This window comes from Neoarius graeffei, chromosome 1 (assembly GCF_027579695.1).
Source record: "Neoarius graeffei isolate fNeoGra1 chromosome 1, fNeoGra1.pri, whole genome shotgun sequence".
Classification (NCBI taxonomy): Eukaryota; Metazoa; Chordata; class Actinopteri; order Siluriformes; family Ariidae; genus Neoarius; species Neoarius graeffei.
In genome coordinates this window covers 119,864,435-119,889,707 of record NC_083569.1, presented here as the reverse complement: position 1 = coordinate 119,889,707, position 25,273 = coordinate 119,864,435, and the positions used below count along the sequence as shown (strand labels likewise).

Sequence of the window (25,273 nt, the reverse complement as noted above, 5' to 3'; positions counted from 1 at the left end):
TGCTTGAGGTTAAAAGGAATCGAATCCTGAATATATTATTTCAGTGACAGAGGGCGAATGCTGCTCATTAACGATGCTCACCACAGAAGTTTGTGGTGTGTGTTAATAATAGACCCAGTGTTTTAATGCTGAATTAAATACACACGCGATCCCTCCATGTACCCTGAGTTGAATTATTTCATCACTCCATCACTTTACGTGTGTTGACCGTTTCTTTTTAATGAGATGTTATGTTAGTAAAGCTGTGGGCCAGGGTCTGTTATCATTTACTGTCTAGATTAATGACCTTTAGTGACCCCATGACTCCACCCATTACAGTCAGAACCTTTTGTTAATGTGCTGCATCGAGCTGAATGAGCACTGGGACCTCAGTGAACCCAGTTCCATACGCCTCCTTCTCCGGCACGTGATCCTCGCCCCTGAGTCCTGAGGGAAAGTCAGTTAGCGTGCATGTAACACTGGAATGTAGCAGAGGATTGGAGTGTGTCGGGTTGACTGCTCAGGTTACCCACAATACACCATGCAATAGGACACAGGAGCAGTTTATTCATATCCATATCTGTATTCAGACTGAACTGGACTCATTGTTTCTGCTGATAGCAAAAAACTGGGGTCCTTTTTATTTCAGTGCGTTTGGAGTGAGATGTTCCTATAAAATAAGGCGGCTTATTCTTTTCCTTTCCCTCCTCTGCTTGGCTTTTGCTCTTCCTTCACTTATCACTTGACTGAGCAGATGGGTCAAATGTAAGCCATTTCCCTGAGAGAGAGAGAGAGAAGCACAGTCTGTCACCAAGCTTGCATTTTCCACTGTGAATAATTGAGAAGCTTATGAAAAATGCACGAGCAATCGCAGGGTGCCATCTCTCGTCTCCCTGATGGCCTGTTTTTACCGTTATGGATGAACGTGTCGCCACCAACACGCCTGTTTGTTTGTTTGTTTGCAGTTTTTCTATGTACAGTTGTTGCATATTAAGCACTTTACTTTCTCCTTCTCGTCTCCTTCACGGCTCACCAGCTCCGAAAAGGGCTTCGTTACTGGTGTTTTTTTACCTATCTATCTATCTATCTATCTATCTATCTATCTATCTATCTATCTATCTATCTATCTATCTACAGTGGTGCTTGAAAGTTTGTGAACCCTTGAGAATTTTCTATATTTCTGCATAAATATGACCTAAAACATCATCAGATTTTCACACAAGTCCTAAAAGTAGATAAAGAGAACCCAGTTAAACAAATCAAACAAAAATATTATACTTGGTCATTTATTTATTGAGGAAAATGATCCAATATTACATATCTGTGAGTGGCAAAAGTATGTGAACCTTTGCTTTCGGTATCTGGTGTGACCCCTTTGTGCAGCAATAACTGCAACTAAACGTTTGCGGTAACTGTTGATCAGTCCTGCACACCGGCTTGGAGGAATTTTAGCCCGTTCCTCTGTACAGAACAGCTTCAACTCTGGGATGTTGGTGGGTTTCCTCACATGAACTGCTCGCTTCAGGTCCTTCCACAACATTTCCATTGGATTAAGGTCAGGACTTTGACTTGGCCATTCCAAAACATTAACTTTATTCTTCTTTAACCATTCTTTGGTAGAACGACTTGTGTGCTTAGGGTCATTGTCTTGCTGCATGACCCACCTTCTCTTGAGATTCAGTTCATGGACAGATGTCCTGACATTTTCCTTTAGAATTCACTGGTATAATTCAGAATTTATTGTTCCATCAATGATGGCAAGCCATCCTGGCCCAGATGCAGCAAAACAGGCCCAAACCATGATACTACCACCACCATGTTTCACAGATGGGATATGGTTCTTATGCTGGAATGCAGTGTTTTCCTGTCTCCAAACATAACACTTCTCATTTAAACCAAAAATTTCTATTTGTCTCATCCGTCCACAAAACATTTTTCCAATAGCCTTCTGGCTTGTCCACGTGATCTTTAGCAAACTGCAGATGAGCAGCAATGTTCTTTTTGGAGAGCAGTGGCTTTCTCCTTGCAACCCTGCCATGCACACCATTGTTGTTCAGTGTTCTCCTGATGGTGGACTCATGAACATTAACATTAACCAATGTGAGAGAGGTCTTCAGTTGCTTAGAAGTTACCCTGGGGTCCTTTGTGACCTCGCGGACTATTACACACCTTGCTCTTGGAGTGATCTTTGTTGGTTGACCACTTCTGAGGAGGGTAACAATGGTCTTGAATTTCCTCCATTTGTACACAATCTGTCTGACTGTGGATTGGTGGAGTCCAAACTCTTTAGAGATGGTTTTGTACCTTTTCCATCCTGATGAGCATCAACAACACCTTTTCTGAGGTCCTCAGAAATCTCCTTTGTTTGTGCCATGATACACTTCCACAAACAAGTGTTGTGAAGATCAGACTTTGATAGATCCCTGTTCTTTAAATAAAACAGGGTGCCCACTCACACCTGATTGTCATCCCATTGATTGAAAACACCTGACTCTAATTTCACCTTCAAATTAACTGCTAATCCTAGAGGTTCACATACTTTTGCCACTCACAGATATGTAATATTGGATCATTTTCCTCAATAAACAAATGAACAAGTATAATATTTTTGTCTCATTTGTTTAACTGGGTTCTCTTTATCTACTTTTAGGACTTGTGTGAAAATCTGATGATGTTTTAGGTCATATTTATGCAGAAATATAGAAAATTCTAAAGGGTTCACAAACTTTCAAGCACCACTGTATCTGTCTGTCTGTCTGCCTGCCTGCCTATCTATCTATCTATCTATCTATCTATCTATCTATCTATCTGTCTGTCTGTCTGTCTGTCTGTCTGTCTGTCTGTCTGTCTGTCTGTTTTTCTGTCTGTCTGTCTATGTGAGTGTTTTATTATTTGTCCATTTCTTTGTCATTATCTCTATTTCTATAATAATCCATCTCCATGTTACTCTCTCTCCCTCTCTCTCTCTCTTTCTCTCTCTCTCTTTCTCTCTCTCTCTGTTTCACTAATCCCTTCATGCATTTCTGTCTCACATCCCACTCTCCTTTACACTTATATATATATATATATATATATATATATATATATATATATATATATATATATATAAAATCAGACTATGGTTATGAAAGTGTGTCAGTGAGATCCTTGCGCAGGGTTTAAACAGAAAAACGCCTCGTAAAGCTTTAGAAACGATGGAACTGCTGATTCGCTCGTCTGCTGCTTTGTTTGCAGCACACACACGAGTGTGTTCCAACACCAAGGGGGGCTTCTCTAAATTACTGCCTTCATTTTTAGAGCTAATAGTCACTCTATACTTGTGTTTGTGTGTGTTGTAGATGTTCTGTTTCTATGGCTACACATTGTGAGGATCAGTGTGTTTGATTCTGTCACATCAACAGTTTGTTTTTGTGTTTATTTCTCACAGTTTTGTGAATATCCACACTTCTCCCCAGAGGAATACTCTGTGTGTGTGTGTGTGTGTGTGTGTGTGTGTGTGTGTGAGAGAGAGAGACGGTGGTGCTGATAAGAAAGACATACATTCTGACTTTCTTCAACACACACACACACACAGTCAAGACGATGTCATCATACAGGAACATTGTCAGAGCATATTTACATTTACTCGTAAAGCGGCTGTGATGATGTCGTGGCGCAGGGACAGTTTTAGGAAGTGGATACCGTGGGGATGATGCGAAAATCGGATGTGATGTCATTATTGAAGGATGCTGTTTGGTCTTAAAAAGATCTCATGAATAAGCGCCTGAAAAACAATCTCACCTGGCGTTATGAAACAGGATACTGTCACGATGAAAAGATCATTTTGTATGGTCACTGATTAAAATAATGGCAATTTCATGGGACATGCTCACGACTGCACTGTGCACTGATCTTATTGCCATGGATGCTATTAGAATGATGTCATTATTATGGACCGGTGTGTAAATATTAGGTCGTTTGTAAAACACTCTGTCAGGACCGTCATGTGATGATCAGGATGTCAGGATGATATCGTCATGATTCGTATGGACGAAAGGATGAAGGGAAACATGTCATTTTACATAGCCACGCCTCATCAGGATGTTGTCAGGACGATTTTTTTTTTTAATGGCAAAGTGAGCTGAGGAATGCCTGTAAATGGAAATATGATGATAGTTTAAGTTGAACTATTCTGTCTTTCTCTGTAGGACGTGCAGATTGTGAGCACGGATGAGAACCAGGTGCTGCTGGCCCTGCAGGAATGGTACCAGACGGACACGTATAACCTGTACGCATCAGACCAGCAGGGCATATATTACTCCATCTTGTTGGAGAACGTGCGCAGCACCAAGCAGCCTGAGGAGAACGTCATCATCGATGTGCTGGAGGTCAGGAACAAGACCAAACCTGAGAATAAAGCTGTAATCAAACTGTTTTGTGTTTGTGTGTGTGTGTGTGTGTATGAGAGAGAGAGCGAGAGATGATAGACAGATACATACTTGTTTACTTAATTCCTTGCATACTTTATTAATGGCATGAGGGGAAATTGCATAATTAATCATCCATGAGTGCCCTTCATATTCCCAGCTACAGTATGCTGTTAGACACACTGTAATTACAAATCGGAGGAAACACTGACTAAGTCGCATCCTTTAACCCAATCCTCTATGTTTCTATTGTTCTTTTCTACTTTCATAGGTGCGTGGCATCAAAGGTGTCTTCTTAGCCAATCAGAAAATAGATGGCAAAGTCAGGACTCTCATTACCTATAACAAAGGTCGGGATTGGGAGCTGCTAGCTCCGCCCACTGCTGACATGAACGGCAAACCGTTAACCTGCAAACAGGTAAAAAGCTCCATACAAACTCCAGCTAACTAATGTTCACTTTTCTTTTATTTGTCTCCTGCTTTTTTTTTCTTTTTCACTTTCTGGTTTGGATGAAATGAACTAATTTACAGTTATTTACAGTTTATTTATCAGTTGATGCTTTTTTCTGTAAAAATAACTTACTTTCGCGAAGTCTTTCCTGGTGTTCTGTAGTGCCACGAGCATTCAAAACGGGTTCGTCTTCTTCAGATGTTTCCTATGATGCTTGTGTTGAAGAAATATAACAGATTCTCTCATTTATTGTCTCATTCCTCATTAAAGCTCATAGGCAGCGGTTTTAATTTTATGCATATTTGAAACTTTATATGTTAAAAAAACCCTCTGTAAGTTTCTTCTGGTCCCAAGAAGTATTGTTAATAAGTAATAACTAAAATAAGTTAGCGCGGATCGTGACGAATTTCTGTTCGGCTATTTTCGTGACCACTCAGCGCGTGACATCATTTAAGCCAAACAAACCGCTTGAGTTGAGTCCACTTCCATTTACTTACATTGCCGTTCAGCTTGAGTGCAGACGTGCATTCAGGAATTTCCAAAGAAAAACCATGCCTTATTGTTGTGCAGTGAACTGTAACAATGGGACCGGTTCAGGAAGAAGTTTTTGCCTTTTTCCGAGAGAGGAGAAGAGGCAGAGAGAGTGGATTGGCTTTTTCCAGAAGAGGAGAAGAGGTGGAGGGAGAGGGTTGGCTTTTTCCTGAAAGAGGAGAAGAGGCGGAGTGAAAGGGTTGGCTTTTTCCGAAAAAGGAGAAGAGGCGGAGCGAGAGGGTTGGCTTTTTTCCAAAAAAGGAGAAGAGGTGGAGTGAGTGGATTGTGTGCGTGAAGCCAGAGGGTTATTTTTTTTCGGAAGAGGAGAAGAGGCAGAGAGAGTGGATTGTGCATGTGAAGCCAGAGGGTTGTTTTTTTCCAGAAGAGGAGACGAGGCAGAGAGAGTGGGTTGTGCATGTGAAGCCAGAGGATTGTTTTTTTCCGGAAGAGGAGACAAAGCAGAGAGAGTGGATTGTGCACGTGAAGCCAGAGGGTTGTTTTTTTTCCAGAAAAGGAAATGAGGCAGAGAGAGTGGATTGTGTGCGTGAAGCCAGAGGGTTGTTTTTTCCCGAAGAGGAGAAGAGGCCAAGAGAGTGGATTGTGTACGTGAAGCCAGAGGGTTGTTTTTTTCCAAAAGAGGAGAAGAGGCAGAGAGAGTGGATTGTGCGCGTGAAACAAAATCAAGTAGTCAAAGAAGAAACGGAGCAGCAACGCTCAAACAAAAAGGAGAAGATTGGAGGTAAACATTTTTACTTTTGCTTGCAATTGACAAGTCAAGAATCCTGAGGGATCCTGTACAATCATTGTGGAAATGAGACAAAGGAATATTTCCTTGCTTAGGGTCGGCTATAAATAGTATAATGCCGCAGATGGCAGGCTAATGTGGCCTACCGGCGCACTTTCCAGTAATCGTTCCCTATATCCGCTAGGGAGGGTGGTTTAATTATTCTTCAAAAGGGCTGTTATTTATTATTACGATGAAAGTGGGAATTTATCATAACTACCAGGATAAATTGTTTCGGCGCGAGTCTTGTTGAGGTCCGGGGTCACCGTGATCAGAGTCGGCCGAGTCGCTGTCCGATTCCGAGGCTGCACGGTCAAACCAGTGAGCCACATTCACCGATTGCTTCGCAACGGCCATAGGTTCATACATATATGGTTTCACCTCTCGATATTTAATTTGGAGAGTTCCTACTTCAAAATCGCTATTGCTTTCAGACATTTTACACAACCTCTCACGACCAAAGTCCGTACACGTGTGCTCGGTTTGCAAGTTAACACAGAACTGCTTCCGGTCTGTTTGGCTTAAAGCATATGGGACATGGATTTTTACCTGGACATAATTATGTATAAAGGACATAAGAAATGCCATCTAAATCACTGCAGGGCGTCAAAAATCTGAAAATCATCACATTATTCAAGTTTTTCTATACATCAGCGTAAAACAAGGATTCGTTAATGAGCTAGGTGGTCACGTGACCCGTGACGTCACAAAAACTTTCCAAGGAGCCAGCGCTTGGGAATCTAATGTAAACAGGTTACCGAAATGGACACCATCGACAGTGACATTCCCGATGTTTCACAGAGATGTGAAGTTAGACCCTATCAATTCGAACCGATAGCTGGAAATTCACATGAACATGGATCTTGTCTTTACTCTGACGGGTCAGATGATTCTGAGAGTGAGAGTTCATTCAGCCCTCATGAAACTGAAAGCGGTCGGCTGGATAACACTTCCTGGTAAGTTAAAAACAATTCTGCTCAAAGGCTAATGATCTGTTGAAAGAAGTATTATTTTTGTATCATACATTGAAAGTTCATCATAGATCTAGCTAAAGTCCGTTGCAAGCTAGTTTTTTTTTTGCTGATATTTTTCGAGATTGATTGAGATACAATGCTTCCAGAGTCCGAGATGAAAACATTCAAAATGGCGAAACGAGTCAGAATTATGATAATCAATAATTGATACACCCAAAATTATAATACTAATCCTTACCTCGGCTTTCAGTTGCTTAGCGCAGAGGTCTTCAACAGGGGGGTCGCGAAATCGCACCGGATCACTCATATCAACAAAAATATTCCTGCCCTGTCCCCTGGCCTTTCGGCGGATGCCGCCTTTTTCACGGCTGAATCGCGCAGATCCGATTAAAAAAAAAAAATAGCAATGTTGGTTCATGGAGCATGAGGCATGAAGTGTAAGGATGAGAGAGAGGCGGTTTGGGTCGGGAAGCTGCGCACATTTGTGCAGCCTGGCGCAGGTGTGCGCGGCTTCCCGATTTGAACTGTTTTTTTTTTTCTCATCCTTATGCTTCCTGTTTCATGTTTCATGAATTAATATCGCTCAGTACCTGAGGATTAATGTTGAAAGAATCCTCAGTGAAATGGTCCGAACACAGTTTGTGGGAAACAGTAGGTGCAAAGTTTTTTTCAACAGGTGTTCTGTAAAGTTGTCCTACCAAGCCTACTGCGCATGCGCGAAGCCTACTGCGCATGCGCAGGTGAGCCCACACTTTCCTCAGCTTCAGGTCCTTGGGGAATGCAAAAAAACTTACTCCAGGGCATTTCCCATTGGAATTATTGCAACCATAAGCAGCACAATACACCATGATGTCCAATGTATGATGTCCAATGTACTTTAAAGACTATAAAAACAATTTTCTTGTCATCCACTTCTCCATTCATCTACCCGCTTGTGCTGTGCCCGAAAGTTTTTGTGACGTATGATCACGTGACACCGGCTCTTCCGGTTGCAAAAAATGCATATCGGAAGTCGAGCAGAAATGCCATATAATCATCATGAATATAACGATTTTGCTGAATTTAATAGATGATTTTGTATTTGTTGATGCAATTAATTCATATTTTTAATGGAAAGAAACTGATATAGCGTGCTTTTATGTTTCATGTCCCATATCCTTTAAATGACGTCACGACGACGGTCCCCTGGTGGTGAAAGTGCGCATAAGTGAGATGTAAACAAACCTTCGGAAATTGAGCAAAACAGTATACTTTAACCGTTTTATTCAATTTTAGGGTGCAAATTAGACACTAGGAAGATTGAATTCGCTTTTTGTGTCGTTCTTCTAGACAATAAAGTTGATATTCTATGTTTCACCTCCGACCGTTGCCTATGATCTTTAAATTCCCATCCTGTGCTCCAGACAGGGATCATTCCACATGAATCATGTCTCATATTAACTCCCCTCTTTGTTATTTTATTCATAATCCCAATAAACAGGCTAATTCGCAAACAATTGTTGTATTAAAACAGCTAAACTACAAACTAGCATTATAGTAAACAAGTAGAAGTAGAAATATAGGATGGAAGCTAATCTTCAAACTTGTGTTACACTGTCAGATATACCTTTCCTCGTTGTACCTTTCCTTGTTGGTCCAACTTTTGCACCTTTAGTATATAAACCTGAATATAAAGTAATAAACCTTTAAAAATATTTGAAGATGCCTAATTACAGGTAGACCTTAAGTACCACTGATTAAATGTACACCACATGCACCATCCTAGGTAAAAGATGCATAGTAATGGTCGTATATAGTTAAGCTTTGGTTAATAGAACAGAATCTCCTGCTTACCTTTGACCACCTCTCCCAGTCTTGGTGATGTTCATCCTTCGGGGTCGAAGATGGCCATGGCTTCAATTTGGTGGGTGGTGGTTGTGGGTCCGAAGGTGACTGATGAGGCCAATCTGGGCTTTGAAGGTACGACCATACAGTATGTCGGGCACGCGTGGGTAGGTGCTGTAGTGGAGGTGGCGATAGTTTGAGCCTTCCATGCAGCCCATTTCTTCTGGGCCTCAGCAATGCATTTCATTTATTTTGGCAGCATAAGCACTAATCAACATTGCATTCTTCTTGGCTCCAAGTGGGAGCTGAAGTGTCATCAGGTAATCATTGATGCCGTCTGGGAGTTTGTTAAGTTTCTGGGTGAGGTGAGACTTGACAGTAAATCCAATGCCTGCCTCTCACCGTTCAGTGCTGCTTTGACCACTCCAGAAGAAGGCATAACCACCACCATGTTCCATGAGCTGGCCCTTGTTCTCTAGACGTATTTTGCTGAGGGCAGCTATGTCCACATTGTAATGAGCTAGTTCCCTGGCAACTAGTGTCTTGGTAGGACGATAAAGAAATACTAATAAGATTATTATGTAATTGTGGCAGCGGGGGCGTGGTCAAGCGTCGGTCTGTGACCGGAGGGCGGAGTCAGGGAAGGTAAGTGGCAGAATCATTGCACCTGAGGTCTATTAACGTGTGTTTGTGTGTCTTCCCCAGTGACCGCGCCCTATTTAAAGAGAGAGCGAGAGCAGAGGGAGAGCTCTCTCCCCAACCAGACGACTTGTGTGTGTGCATGTGTGTGTGGCTGGGAGAGTTATATTGCGACTGAAAAGTGCAAAATAAAAGTGTTTTTGAACTTAATTCTGGTCTGCCATCCTTCTGTGCTCCTCCCACTCATACGAACTGCCACAGTGGTGCTGAAACCCAGGAACGGAGCACAGGAAAAGAACAGCCCCATGGAGTCCTCCCCCTACGCAGACCTGGTCCACGCCCTCGCCACGGCCCAGCAGAGCCAGCACCAGGCACTAGTCACCCTCTGGAAGGAGCAAGAGCACCGGTTCAAGGCCTTGGTGTTGGCGCAGCAGGAAGATCGACAGGCATTCCGTCACCTCCTCGCGTTGGCAGGGTCCACCACCTCCACCGCCGCGGGCCCTTCTCCCCTCACCCTGACTAAGATGGGCCCGCATGACGACCCCGAGGCCTTCCTCACGCTCTTCAAGCAGGCAGCAGAGGCCTCGGGCTGGCCAGTGGAACAGCGCGCAGCGCGCCTCCTCCCCCTGCTAACGGGCGAGGCGCAGCTGGCCATGCTACAGCTCCCCGCTGACCACCAGCTGGTCTACGCGGACCTTCGCCGGGCCATCCTCCAGCGGGTGGGGCACACCCCTGAACAGCAGTGACAGCGCTTCCGCGCTCTGCGCCTGGAGGAAGTCAGCTGGCCATTCGTGTTTGGCCAGCAGCTCCGGGACGCCTGCTGCTGGTGGTTGAGGGCTGACAACCGCGACGCCGAGGGAATCATTGATCAGGTGGTACTGGAGCAGTTCATCACCTGCTTACCAGAGGGGACCTCGGAGTGGATCCAGTGCCACCGCCCGGCGTCGCTGGATCAGGCCATCGAGCTGGCAGAGGACCATTTGGCGGCTGTTCCGACGGCAGGACAGCGGACATCCTCTGCTTCCCTCTCCTCTCTCTCTCTCTCTCTCTCTCTCTCTCTCCCCCTCTCCTCCTGTGTCTCATCCTCTCCCCGTTCCCCCACCGTGGAGACGGGGGCCGGCCCCACCCTAGCCGGCCCGTTGCACCTGTGGTGCCCTCCAGTTTTTCCCTTCTGTGTCTGTCTCTTCCCCCCCTCAGGTGAGTGAGCCCCAGAGCGCCGGTGCAGAGAGGAAGCCCGGGCCGGTTTGCTGGCGCTGCAGGGAGCCAGGCCACCTCCAACAGCTGTGCTCGGCAATGGAAGTGGGCGCGGTGGTTCAGATCCCTGACTCGCCAGGAGCCGCCCTTGATCGGGCTGGAGTGTATCGCATGCCGGTGAGTATCCAAGGGGATACATATCTGGTGTTGGTGGACTCTGGCTGTAATCAGACCTCAATTCACCAAAGCCTGGTGCAAGACGAGGCATTGGGGGGAGCACAGGGGGTGAAGGTATTGTGTGTGCATGGGGATGTTCACAGCTACCCTTTAGTGTCGGTCCACATTCTTTTCCGAGGGGAAAAATTTAGAGTAAAGGCGGTGGTTAATCCTCACCTCATCCACTCAATAATTTTGGGGACTGATTGGCCGGGATTCGGGGAGTTAACGAGCCATTTAGTGAAGAGTGGGTCCTGCCATAGTTCAGCAGGGGGAGGTCCCGGTGTCGCATTGGCGGGAGCAGCTGTCACAGAGCCATCTACGTCATCTCCGCGTCAGAGTGAGGAGCAGCAGGCCCCCCCCCCTCGGGGAATCCCTCGCGGATTCCCCGTTAGAGCAGTCATGAGACGAGACTCTGCGGCATGCGTTTGACCAAGTGAGAGTAATCGATGGTCAAACGCTCCAGCCAAAAGCCACCCCGTCCTTCCCCTATTTTTCTATTATGAAGGATAGATTATACCGAGTGACGCAGGACACTCAGACTAAAGAGCAAGTCACGCAGCTTTTGATTCCAAAGAGCCGCCGGGAATTGGTATTCCAGGCGGCTCACTTTAATCCCATGGCTGGACACTTAGGGCAGGATAAGACACTAGCCCGAATAATGGCCCAGTTCTATTGGCCAGGTATTTGCGGCGATGTCCGTAGGTGGTGTACGGCATGCCGCAAATGCCAGTTAGTAAATCCAGTGGCCATTCCAAAAGCGCCTTTGCATCCTCTCCCATTAATCGAGACCCCGTTCGAAAGAATTGGGATGGATCTCGTCAGGCCATTAGATCAAAGGTTGCCCAGTTGCAGACCGAGTTTTCGGATGTGTTCTTGCCCCTGCCCGGCCGCACCGACCTCATAGAGCACCACATTGAGATGCCCCTGGGGGTGGTAGTGCGCAGCTGCCCTTACAGGCTACCCGAACACAAGAAAAAAGTGGTTCGGGAAGAACTCGAGGCCATGCTCGAAATGGGCATCGTCAAGGAGTCCCACAGTGACTGGAGCAGCCCGGTGGTCTTGGTACCCAAGGCCGATGGGTCGGTCCGGTTCTGTGTAGACTATAGAAAAGTCAATGCGGTGTCTAAATTCGACGCGTACCCGATGCCTCGTATTGATGAGTTGCTTGATCGACTAGGCACGGCTCGCTTTTACTCGACACTGGATTTGACAAAGGGTTATTGGCAGATCCCCTTGACTCCATTATCCTGAGAAAAAAACGGCCTTTTCCACACCGTTTGGCTTACACCAGTTTGTCACACTTCCTTTTGGGCTGTTTGGGGTGCCCGCTACATTCCAGCAGCTGATGGATAGGGTCCTCCGCCCCCACGCCACCTATGTGGCCACGTACCTCAATGATATCATTATCTATAGTAATGACTGGCCGCGGCACCTGCAACACCTGAGGGCCGTCCTTAGGTCGCTGAGGCGAGCGGGTCTCACAGCCAACCTGAAGAAGTGTGCGATTGGGTGGGTGGAAGTACGGTATCTGGGCTTCCACTTGGGCAACGGGCAGATGCATCCCCAAATTAACAAGACAGCAGCAATTGCGGCCTGCCCGAGGCCCAAGACCAAAAAGGGGGTGAAACAGTTCCTGGGGCTGGCTGGCTACTGTCGTAGGTTTATACCTAATTATTCGGATGTCACCAGCCCGCTGACTGATCTCACTAAAAAGGGGGCACCAGATCCGATCCAGTGGACAGAGCAATGCCAGCGAGCTTTCTCTGAGGCGAAGGCTGCACTGTGTGGGGGGCCACTGTTACACTCCCCTGACTTTTCTCTCCCCTTTATGTTACAGACAGATGCGTTGGACAGGGGGCTGGGGGCTGTTTTGTCCCAGGAGGTGGAGGGGGAGGACCATCCAGTGCTGTACATCAGCAGGAAGCTGTCGGTATGTGAGGGGCACTACAGCACCATCGAAAAAGAGTGCCTCGCGATCAAGTGGGCGGTCCTCACCCTCCGCTACTACCTGCTGGGTCGCCCTTTCACCCTCTGTTCAGACCATGCGCCCCTCCAGTGGCTCCACCGCATGAGGGATGCCAACACGCGGATCACCCGTTGGTATCTGGCACTCCAACCCTTTAACTTCAATGTGATCCACAGGCTGGGGGCGCAGATGGTCGTGGCGGACTTCCTCTCCCGTCAAGGGGCGGGGGGGAGAGTCAGCTGCAGGCCGGTCAGCCGCCCAGCCTGAGTCGGGCGGTGGGGGTATGTGGCAGCGGGGGGCGTGATCAAGCATCGGTCTGTGACCAGAGGGCGGAGTCAGGGAAGGTAAGTGGCAGAATCACTGCACCTGAGGTCTATTAATGTGTGTTTGTGTGTCTTCCCCAGTGACTGCACCCTATTTAAAGAGAGAGCGAGAGCAGAGGGAGAGCTCTCTCCCCAACCAGACGACTTGTGTGTGTGCGCGTGTGTGTGTGGCTGGGCGAGTTATATTGCGACTGAAAAGTGCAAAATAAAAAAGTTTTTGAGCTTAATTCTGGCCTGCTGTCCTTCTATGCTCCTCCCACTCATACGAACTGCCACAGTAATACATAATAAAGAAATACAAAAAAAAAATTTTGCTGCATTTTCACCAACCTCCATGGCACGTTAAAGCATTTTGTTGAGAAACCTTGCTGTCTTTGCTCCATTCTGTTGTTGTTATTGTTGCAACATATGCATATGTTGCACAAATTTCAGAAAATCTGTTCATGACTACAAGAAATCCGGTTGTGAGGCTGATCACACATTGAAAGAGATTGGGCAACCGAATCTGCAAAGACCACAACATGTTTAAAAACAGTGTCTGGGCAAACAATAAATGGAGGCTAGTGTTCAACAATTAGCATGGTATTTGCATACTGCTAATTTAATCTCTTCACACTCTTTTGTTTGTTAGCTACATGCCCAAGCAGTTAAACAATGGATAGAAGCTTCCAGCATGCTACTATTTGCATAATGCTAATCAGTGGCCATTTGCTTCCATTGGTTTTTAATCAAGATCAACCCTTTACGAGAGTAACTATTATTAGTATTGTGTAAAAAGATTCAGCTTCTCAAAATGTCACACAAACATCATTAATATACAGTAAAACAATGTTTTTATACTCTGCATTTCTTTTCTTTCCTTAATCCACTGCATACCCAAGGCTAAAACTTGCATGTGAACCCAGTGATCTCTCACAGCAACGAGGTTGACTCATCTCATACTGGAAAGGATTGTGGGTAGTGGAGAGTTAGCAGAGATCTCCTGTTACCTCTGCTATCTGAAAAGAGACTTATAGAACAGTCTGGTTTTTTTTGTTTTTTTTTACAAATGCATTACATGTATTATGTTACATACAATGGATATTGATCTATTCTGTCTTTTTTCTGCCCTTGACACATAATCATCTCTTTCCATTCATAGTGTTCTTATTCCTTCCATGCCTCTTTATTTATTTTTCATTCCTCTGAGTCTGTCATCAACAATGCATTACTTAGGAATTGTATCTGTTAAAGAGCTGCATTACAATGAGGAGCACTGCTATGTTCTGCAGGAATCTACAGTAATGGGATCCAAATTAAACTTCACTTGCTGTGGCAAAAGGACTGGGTGCAGTCTTTTATGTACTCATAATAGAAAGGTATTAAAATGAAGATTATCACTCTGCAGTGATGGCAAAGATGGTAATTCAGCTACGAAAGAGTTGGTCCTTTGAGGCAGACAGGGATGGGAAGGGATGGTGTTAGGGCACTTGGGGTGGTTTTGGGGTTGTGTTCAGCATCGTGTTGAGTGCATAGGTATGGAATGTAAATAGGCTCAAGATAGCATTTGGTACATAGGGATGGAATGTAAATGGGCTGGGGATGGTGTTGGGGCTCGTAATGATGGAATGTAGATGAAGAAGGGATAGTGTTGGTGCATAGGGAGGGGAATGGAGATAGGGAGGGGATAGTGTTGATGCTCATAATGATGGGATGTGGATGGGCTTGGGAAAGTGTTGGTGCACTTAGGGGTAGGCTGTAGGTGGGGTGGATAGTGTTGGTACACACAGGGATGTGGATGTCAGTGGAGAGGGGATAGCGGTGCTGCACAGAGTGATGGGATGGAAATGGTAGAGGATTAGCAATGGTGGTGATGGTGTTAGCGCAGATGAGGATAACATGCTGATAGTGGTATAAGACCTCATGGCAACAAGGTGGGGATAGTACTGAGGTAAATATGGATGGGGGGATGCTGGTGGGATATATCAGGGTGGGGTAAGGGTGGTGTTGGCATACTTGGGGATTAGGTGGAGATGTTATAGGGTGGAGAAGACAGATGGGAATAGGGTGTGGATAGTGTCGGTGTACATGGGATTTTGATCAGAATGCTTTTGGAGTACATGATAGGGTATTTTGTGGTAAATCAGAGATGGCCTGGTGTGGGTAAAGTGGTGGGGTACATGAGGATAGGGTGGATAAAGTGTTGAGGTGCATGAGGATAGTGTGGATAAAGTGTTGAGGTGCATGAGGATAGTGTGGATAAAGTGTTGAGGTACATGAGGATAGTGTGGATAAAGTGTTGCGGTACATGGGGATAGTGTGGGTAAAGTGTTGGGTACATGGGTGAAGTGTGGGTAAAGTGTTGAAGTACATGGGTAAAGTTTGGGTAAAGTGTTGAAGTACATGGGTAAAGTTTGGGTAAAGTGTTGGGTACATGGGGATACTGTGGGTAAAGTGTTGGGGTACATGGGGATAGTGTGAGTAAAGTATTGGGTACATGGGGATAGTGTGAGTAAAGTGTTGGGTACATGGGGATAGTGTGGGTACAGTGTTAGGTACATGGGGATTTGGTGGGTAAAGTGTTGGGTACATGTGTGGTGAGGTGAGTGAAGTATTGGTGTACATGTTCATTTAAATTTGCTTCTATTTCCATACATTATAGTATTCCCTTTTGTCCTCTTCTTCCCTGTTGTCATGGCACTCATGTTGTAAAAGATGTCAGTGTGTGCTGTAAAGAGTCACCAAGACATCGTCCTCTTTTCTCCACTAATAGATTGGCTTTTGCTTGAGCCCTCCTGGTAATTCCACAGGTGTTGTCTTATTCTGTTTGATTGCCTCAAATTTCCTGGAATTTTGTCTCTGTCATGCATTGATACTTTTCCACCCCCTCCCTGTTAATTACAGTTGAATTTTTAGAATGATAGGTAATAGTACATGCAGTATGTGAAAGAGATTCTCTCTCTCTCTCTCTCTCTCTCTCTCTCTCTCTCTCTCTCACACACACACACACACACACACTAAGGACTTGAAGTCTTGTTCTCCCAGCATGAACACAGTCTGGTGTGTGTAACAAGACTCAGGAGGGGATCTTTAATGCAATTCCCTCTGATGAAGCGACGGCCTCTATATTAACACCTTCAGTCCAAGAACATTGCTTGTGCAAAGCCATAAACACACATTTAAATTGTTTTATGAGTTTTCTGCTTAGTTTATGATGTCATGAAATCATCTGACAAAATGCAGTTGGAATGCAACACCATCTGTTTTGCTTGTATAGTGTATAGTGTGTGTTTATCACTGAGAACTAGACTTTTGGGTTATAAATCATCAGTTGCATTAAACAACTTTTTGAGTCTTGTTCAAATGAAAATGTTTTTCAAATGAAAATAAGTGTATGAATCGATTAATAAAATACACATGTGAAAAGAAAAAAATGAATAGCAGGTGAAAGTCTATGAGTAGATAAACATGGGTTAACAACAAACATTAACATGGTGGTGGAGATTAATAAAGATCACAGACTGTAATGAATAAAAGTTAAATGTATTTCTGAATCTCTCTCTCTGTCCATAGCCAGACTGTCACCTTCACCTCCACCTGAGATGGGCTGATAACCCGTACGTTTCTGGGACGGTCCACACTAAAGACTCCGCCCCCGGCCTCATCATGGGAGCAGGTCAGTTTCAAAAAAAGAAGGAAAAAAAGCTATTTTATAAGCACAGCAACTTTAGACACAGATATTTAGGCTAAATCCAGCAATTTGTTTAAAAGAGGAATTCAATTAGATTGTAGTCAGGCGTGCACTTCCAAGATAAACAGCCAAAGCCAACTCGTATTTCAAAGCAGAATGAAGTGAGATGCAAATTATTCTTCCTGCTTTCTATTCAGGCAGGATAGTTGTTCAATTTGCTCTGCATAGTGAAGTATAACACGATAGATGCTTATTTTATTTAATGGGACTAATGAAAGTAGTAGGAAGATTCTTCCATATAGGAATGAATCTTCTTATGAAAATATACACAAATGAAGTACATGGTCAGTTAATAGAGTACTAAATGTCTATCGTAATTGATGCTTGAATTAACCTTTAATGCTTAGTGAAATGAGGAATTAGTTTGATTATAAATGACAGTGGTGGCAGAGGGGGCGGAGGCGGGGGGGGGCAACCATCCCCCCTAAAATTATGTTGGGGGGGCTGTGCCCCCCCAAGTTACAATAGGAGTCCTTTGACTATTTACAAGGAAGAAAAGGAGTGTGAATAAACAGCCTGCTGCGTGCCTTTGTTTTGTTGCGTCCCTTCATCCTGGCACCATGGCGGCATCCGCAACATCTCAAAAAGCTTTCTCCACCTTGAAAAGGGTGTTGACATACCTTCGATCTTTGATGACCAAACAACGACTGAACAACTGCACACTGCTACATGTACATTAAGATATCATGAACACCATGGACTTGACCCCTATTACTGCTGCCTTCTCGTCTTTCAATGACGAGAGAATGCACTAGTTTGGTTCCTTCAATTAAGCAAGGTACATTTGAACGCTCATCTCATCTCATTATCTCTAGCCGCTTTATCCTGTTCTACAGGGTCGCAGGCAAGCTGGAGCCTATCCCAGCTGACTACGGGCGAAAGGCGGGGTACACCCTGGACAAGTCGCCAGGTCATCACAGGGCTGACACATAGACACAGACAACCATTCACACTCACATTCACACCTACGCTCAATTTAGAGTCACCAGTTAACCTAACCTGCATGTCTTTGGACTGTGGGGGAAACTGGAGCACCCGGAGGAAACCCACGCGGACACGGGGAGAACATGCAAACTCCGCACAGAAAGGCCCTCGCCGGCCACGTGGCTCGAACCCGGACCTTCTTGCTGTGAGGCGACAGCGCTAACCACTACACCACCGTGCCGCCCATTTGAACGCTGTATATGTATTTACTCACATGTAAACACAGTAGAAAGTACCAAACCCATGATAAGAGGGTGTTAATTACGTAATAGTATAATTGGTTGCTTCATATAGAAAAAATACATGGATGTATTTGTACATATATAAAATGTACTCTAATACAGACATTAAACTTAGCTTTACTCCACCAAAATTTGCCTCTCAAAATGCAGGAAATACCATTTTAGAGGGTTAAAAATTCCAAAAATTTCCAGGGAGGTATGCCCCCGGACCCCCCTAGATTTTGTGTGCTTTCGGCTCACGACACGTTGCCCCCTCATCCAAAACTTCCTACCGCCGCCTCTGAACAATTAATCAGGGTCGTATGTACAGGAGCATGATGTCTAAGCTCATCTCATTATCTCTAGCCGCTTTATCCTGTTCTACAGGGTCGCAGGCAAGCTGGAGCCTATCCCAGCTGACTATGGGCGAAAGGCGGGGTACACCCTGGACAAGTTGCCAGGTCATCACAAGGCCAATATATAGACACAGACAACCATTCACACTCACGTTCACACCTACGGTCAATTTAGAGTCACCAGTTAACCTAACCTGCATGTCATTGGACTGTGGGGGAAACCGGAGCACCCGGAGGAAACCCATGCGGACACGGGGAGAACATGCAAACTCCGCACAGAAAGGCCCTCGCCGGCCACGGGGCTCGAATCCAGACCTTCTTGCTGTGAGGCAACAGCGCTAACCACTACACCACCATGCCGCCCGAGCATGATGTCACATATGTTTATTTGATTTAAAACATACAATTTCAGGGGATAAAGTTGTGAAATGCACCTTGACACGTGATTTTTTTTTTCTAAAGGTTGTAAAGATTTCTTCTCTATATAAATTCATGAAATGAAACAGGAAGTATGTGTGTGGATATATTCTCTCTTTCTCTCTCTCTCTTGTGCATTCTGGGGAGTTGGTGGGTCAGAGTGGCATGTGGAGTGTGGCGTGAAAGTGCATGAGTGTTTTCTATTTCTACAAAACATTTTTTTTCTCAGTTTTCTAAATCTTTATCTGAAGCACAGCCAGTAGGTGAACATTTAACATTAACAGTGAGCTAAGGGTTAAAATCAGTATTTATCGCTGTATGGAGCTGTTGGTCTCATGGCCTATTCTGCCTTTCTCCTGTTATTTCCTCCCATAGAGAAGTTAAGAACTGAGTCTTTAAACATCAATGGTGGCAGGCCAAAAAGAACAATAATAGGAGAACTAGTACAACAAAATCGCACTGATGTATTTTTTTTATTTTTTTAAGAAGAGACTCACAGTGATCTGGTTAATGAGACAGAGTGAGAATGTGGTTGGTAAGGAGACTTTTTCACAGCCATGGGATCAGTGTCAGGGGGTCATTTCACCGAGAAATCTTCCCGGAAGACCGAGCTGCGATCTCAGAGCGTGGCTTGGTCGCCGCAGGTTGTACGCAGTCGATGGTTGACCGAGGGTTGGTCATGCCTTGGTCTTCCGTGGTTGCACGTGGTCGAGGAATGGTCTCCCCGACAAAGAGATCGTAGCTCGTTTTTTTGACATGTCAAAAAACTGAGCCTTGACCTAAAAGTCGCACAGAGAGCGTCGAAAGAGCGAACAAGGTCGAGGAAAGGATGCATTGGTCGAGAGACAATCGAGGCTAGAACGGGGATGAGCAATGCTCAGTCTTCTCGAGCGAGAACTGATTGCACGCATGGTTGTGCTGCTCGGCCCGTCCTCGACACTCACTCGATCCGTGCGATCTAGCTTCACTCTTTTGCAATCAAGCCTCGCTCCGCGCAACCTGGCCCAGACCTTCCCTAGACCCATACGCTCCCTATTCTTCCCATGGGCACAATTGGATTCTAAAGAGGATTAAGGTGCGACCTATTTCAACCAATAAAGATCAACCATCGCTTAAGTTGCAACCTATCTTTGCCTAATCCGATTAAGCTACGCCTACTGAATGTCATGGACCGACTAGTGGCCTAGTGGTAGCGTGTCCGCCTCTCGATCGTGAGTTCTATTCACGGTCGGGTCATACCAAAGACCATCATAAAAATGGTACCTACTGCCATCTGGCAAGGCACGCTGCAATACAGATGTGCATGGGGAGTTAAACTCTCGTGGTTACCAGAGGACTAGCCCCCCACTGTAACCCTAGCTATGTAATAGGTGAGAGGCCGAGGGCTATGGAAACGGAGATCGGCGCCGCCCGATGTGCCACATACAGAGTTGGGCCTGGTTAGTACTTGAGTGGGAGACTGCCTAGGAATACCAGGTACTGTAAGGCGTGGGAAGGACTTTGATTTTGACTTTTTTGACTGAATGTCATATAAATAGGGCGCAATAGCATGATGCAGCGCGATTGGGTCCATGTTGTCCCTTTGGAGGCTGGTCAAAAACTGATGGTCGGCCACCGATCGCGGGTCTTTTTATACGGTCACAGTGGGTCGCACGCAAATCCGGGCGACCGTGACAAATTTGCGCGTAGCTCAGGCGAGAATCTGTCTAGAAAAGATCGAGAATTGAGCATACAGAGCGAGGCTAGAACGTTTATATCACAGGCTAAATCGTATTGATCGAGGGTACGTTGCAACTCGTACGTAGCTAGATCAGCCAAGATAGAGCCTTGATTGGCTGAGGTCGCGCACTTGCGAGGATAGATCGCTGAGAGATCGACGCTATGTCGCAGATTGGTCGAACAGAATGAGCCTTGGTCGTGTTAAGATCGCATCAGATCGAGTGGATAGACGTAAGTAGAGCGTATGTAAAGCGTCTACAGAGCATATAGGACGCAGGTAGAGCGTACACATCGAAGGTCGAATGAGATAACATCGAACATAGAGCGTACACAGAAAATAATGGGTTTAGGTCGCACGGATTTTGCCCGCGACTACGGGAAAACATAGCTGCGATCATAGTCGCGTGTGGTCACGTGCGATTTTTCCAGATCGTACTCGGTGAAATGAAGGGCTCAGTGCTGGGGTGGCAATACTTTTTAACATAATGAAAGGTGCAACCAACATACAAGTAACAGAGCTAGAACAGCGTAGGGTTTTAATGGTGCAGGCAGAAATAAAGAGCATAGATTAATGTTTATAAATGTTTACACCCCAATATTGTCAGTGAGAAGGTACAGCACTTTCGTAAAAATAATGAATGTATTACAACAAAGTGGCAGTAAATCCGTAGTGGTAATGGGAGGGGACTGGAACTGCACTACAGATTATACATAAGACAGAAATGGGGAGGAACCACACCTGCAGTCTGCAAAGAGGTTCACTAGTTGATGTGGCCTGGTCGATGTATGGAGGGAAAAAATCAGGGTACAAAACAATACATGTGAGTTAAAATCACAAACACAAGGATCGCTGCAGCAAGAAAAGCAGTCATGTTTCCCACTGGGTTTACAGATCACCACCGCATCACAAGAGATGTAATGATGCCTGTAATAAAAATGCACAGATTTTACTGATGGTTGAATACAAAACTTCTTTAGGTTGAGGGTTTCTATGAAAATTTTAAGGCTTTTTGGGAAGAGTGGAGAAAATATCAAGGGGTATTTAAACAGTTTGGTTTCTTGGTGGGGGTGGCACGGTGGTGTAGTGGTTAGCACTGTCGCCTCACAGCAAGCAGGTCCTGGGTTCGAGCCCAGCAGCCGGCGAGGGCCTTTCTGTGTGGAGTTTGCATGTTCTCTCTGTGTCTGCATGGGTTTCCTCCAGGTGCTCCGGTTTCCCCCACAGTCCAAAGACATGCAGGTTAGGTTAACTGGTGGCTCTAAATTGACCATAGGTATGAGTGTGAATGGTTGTTTGTCTCTGTGTCAGCCCTGTGATGACCTGGCAACTTGTCCAGGGTGTATCCCACCTCTCACCCATAGTTAGCTGGGATAGGCTCCAGCTTGCCTGTGACCCTGTAGAACAGGATAAGCTGCTACAGATAATGGAGGGATGGGTTTCTTGGTGGGAGGTAGGCAAAACACAAATCTATCTTTATTTATTTATTTAATCAATCATAAATACCCAGCACACACATCAGAGCCAGTAAAAGGAGCAATCAAGAAGCCACGGCAGAATGGTTAGAGAAGCAGCTTTGGGACCAAAAGGTTGCCAGTTCAATTCCCCTGGGCCAGCAGGAATGGCTGAAGTGCTCTTGAGCAAGGCACTGACCCCCCAACTGCTCCCCAGTCTGCTCTGGATACATTGTATGTCGCTCTGGATAAGAGCAAATGCTAAATGCCTGTAATGTAATATATCTTGAGTCGGAAATAAACTTGCTGGAAAGCAGGATTGATGCAGGTATGGGCAGTCTACTAGAAGGAAAGAGAAAAGTTTTAAGCTCCTTCCTTCATGAACAAACCAAAGAAGCCCTCATAAGATCTTGCATTTCCAATACAAAGGACATGGATGTCTTAGGTGCCTTTTTTCAACCTCCCTCAAAAAGCAACACACCAGAACCAGATGCTGTATGTTCGGTGAACAGATGGCACTATAACCACAGAGGCAACTGAAATGAGGAGAGCAGCAAATGAATTCAACGCAGATCTCTACAGTGTTGAGCCCATCCCTGTAGGGAGGAGCTACTCAGGGATCTGTCCAAACTGACTCCAGAAGAGAGCAACATGCTGGATGCAGGTCTTGAACTGCAGGAAGTGGTCTCCACTGTTCAGGAGCATGCAGTGGGATGTGCAACTGGAATCGGTGAATTGACGAATGAATTTTACAAACAGATTTGGAAACTTTTAGGGGTGGACTTATCAAGGCTTTTAAGTGTTCATTTGATTGTGGAAGTTTACCAGCTAGCTGCACAAGAAGAGTATTGTCACTGCTCCAAAAAAAAAAAAAAATAGATCTGGGATTCTTGAAAAATTGGAGACCTGTGGCACTTTTATGCAGTGCTTTTAAGATCCTTTCACACAGACTAAAACAGTGCATGCACACAATAATGCATTAAAAACAGTCATACTGTCAAGCAAACCACACCATAATGGACAATCTTTTCGTTGTCAGAGGCATAATTGATCATAAGGTGAATTCATGCAAATTACAGTTTTTATCGGTGGATCAAGTAAAAGCTTTTGAAAGGGTTGATCATGGCTATTTATTCCAGGCACTTGAAGCAGTTGGTGTAGGAAGAGAATTTCTGCTATGGCTGAAACTGTTATACTCGGAGGCTTGTTTTATACTGAAGACTGGAGGTTTAACCCAGTTAAACAAATGAGATAAAAATATTATACTTTGTCATTTATTTATTGAGGAAAATGATCCAATATTACATATCTGTGAGTGGGAAAAGTATGTGAACCTTTGCTTTCAGTATCTGGTGTGACCCCCTTGTGCAGCAATAACTGCAACTAAACAGTTGCAGTTAATTTGAAGGTGAAATTAGAGTCCAGTGTTTTCAATCAATGGGATGACAATCAGGTGTGAGTGGGCACCCTATTTTATTTAAAGAACAGGGATCTATCAACGTCTGATCTTCACAACACATTTGTGGAAGTGTATCATGGCACGAACAAAGGAGATTTCTGAGGACCTCATTAAAAGCGTTGTTGATGCTCATCAGGCTGGAAAAGGTTACAAAACCATCTCTAAAGAGTTTGGACTCCACCAATCCACAGTCAGACAGATTGTGTACAAATGGAGGAAATTCAAGACCATCGTTACCCTCCCCAGGAGTGGTCGACCAACAAAGATCACTCCAAGAGCAAGGTGTGTAATAGTCGGTGAGGTCGCAAAGGACCCCAGGGTAACTTCTAAGCAACTGAAGGCCTCTCTCACATTGGCTAATGTTAATGTTCATGAGTCCACCATCAGAAGAACACTGAACAACAATGGTGTGCATGGCAGGGTTGCAAGGAGAAAGCCCCTGCTCTCCAAAAAGAACATTGCTGCTCATCTGCAGTTTGCTAAAGATCACGTGGACAAGCCAGAAGGCTATTGGAAAATTGTTTTGTGGATGGATGAGACCAAAATAGAACTTTTTGGTTTAAATGAGAAGTGTTATGTTTGGAGAAAGGAAAACACTGCATTCCAGCATAAGAACCTTATCCCATCTGTGAAACATGGTGGTGGTAGTATCATAGTTTGGGCCTGTTTTGCTGCATCTGGGCCAGGACAGCTTGCCATCATTGATGGAACAATGAATTCTGAATTACACCAGTGAATTCTAAAGGAAAATGTCAGGACATCTGTCTGTGAACTGAATCTCAAGAGAAGGTGGGTCATGCAGCAAGACAATGACCCTAAGCACACAAGTCGGTCTACCAACGAATGGTTAAAGAAGAATAAAGTTAATGTTTTGGAATGGCCAAGTCAAAGTCCTGACCTGAATCCAATGGAAATGTTGTGGAAGGATCTGAAGCGAGCAGTTCATGTGAGGAAACCCACCAACATCCCAGAGTTGAAGCTGTTCTGTACGGAGGAATGGGCTAAAATTCCTCCAAGTTGGTGTGCAGGACTGATCAACAGTTACCGCAAACGTTTAGTTGCAGTTATTGCTGCACAAGGTACTGAAAGCAAAGCAAAGGTTCACATATTTTTGCCACTCACAGATATGTAATATTGGATCATTTTCCTCAATAAATAAATGACCAAGTATCATAATTTTGTCTCATTTTTTTAACTGGGTTCTCTTTATCTACTTTTAGGACTTGTGTGAAAATCTGATGATGTTTTAGGTCCTATTTATGCAGAAATATAGAAAATTCTAAAGGGTTCACAAACTTTCAAGCACCACTGTATGGACCAAAGTACATTTCAAAGCTAAAATCTGTTGTTTTAACTGATTTTATAACCGATCAGGCCAGTCTCACTGTCTGGTTTACAAGGAAGAATAAAATGCAGGGGGTGGCACTCAGGATGCCAACAAAATGCTTGCACCGTTAGTGAAATCCAGACTCGGAGTCGAGTATGCTTATTTTTAAGATGAATCACAGGTTGCCAGAATTCTGTCAGATCTGGGCACAGGGGGATGTTTTATTCATGGGTGATGCAGAAGGTTTCAAGTTTAATTTTTAAAAATATTTAAGGAATTGTATTACTCCTGTTTTCTGCTATTTGTTACACACACACACAC

At 44.8% G+C, this 25,273-nt stretch overlaps 1 protein-coding gene across 3 annotated transcripts in view; it reads left to right on the top strand.

The window, feature by feature from the left end:
- Positions 1-25,273, top strand: part of sorcs2 (sortilin-related VPS10 domain containing receptor 2) — a 511,416-nt gene that overhangs the window by 427,132 nt on the left and 59,011 nt on the right. For all 3 annotated transcript variants that reach the window (XM_060915854.1, XM_060915847.1, XM_060915839.1), the window contains exons 9-11: positions 4,167-4,346; positions 4,657-4,803; positions 16,843-16,945. In XM_060915854.1, coding sequence (XP_060771837.1) covers positions 4,167-4,346; positions 4,657-4,803; positions 16,843-16,945 — 430 coding nt within the window. The remainder of the gene's footprint in view (positions 1-4,166; positions 4,347-4,656; positions 4,804-16,842; positions 16,946-25,273) is intronic.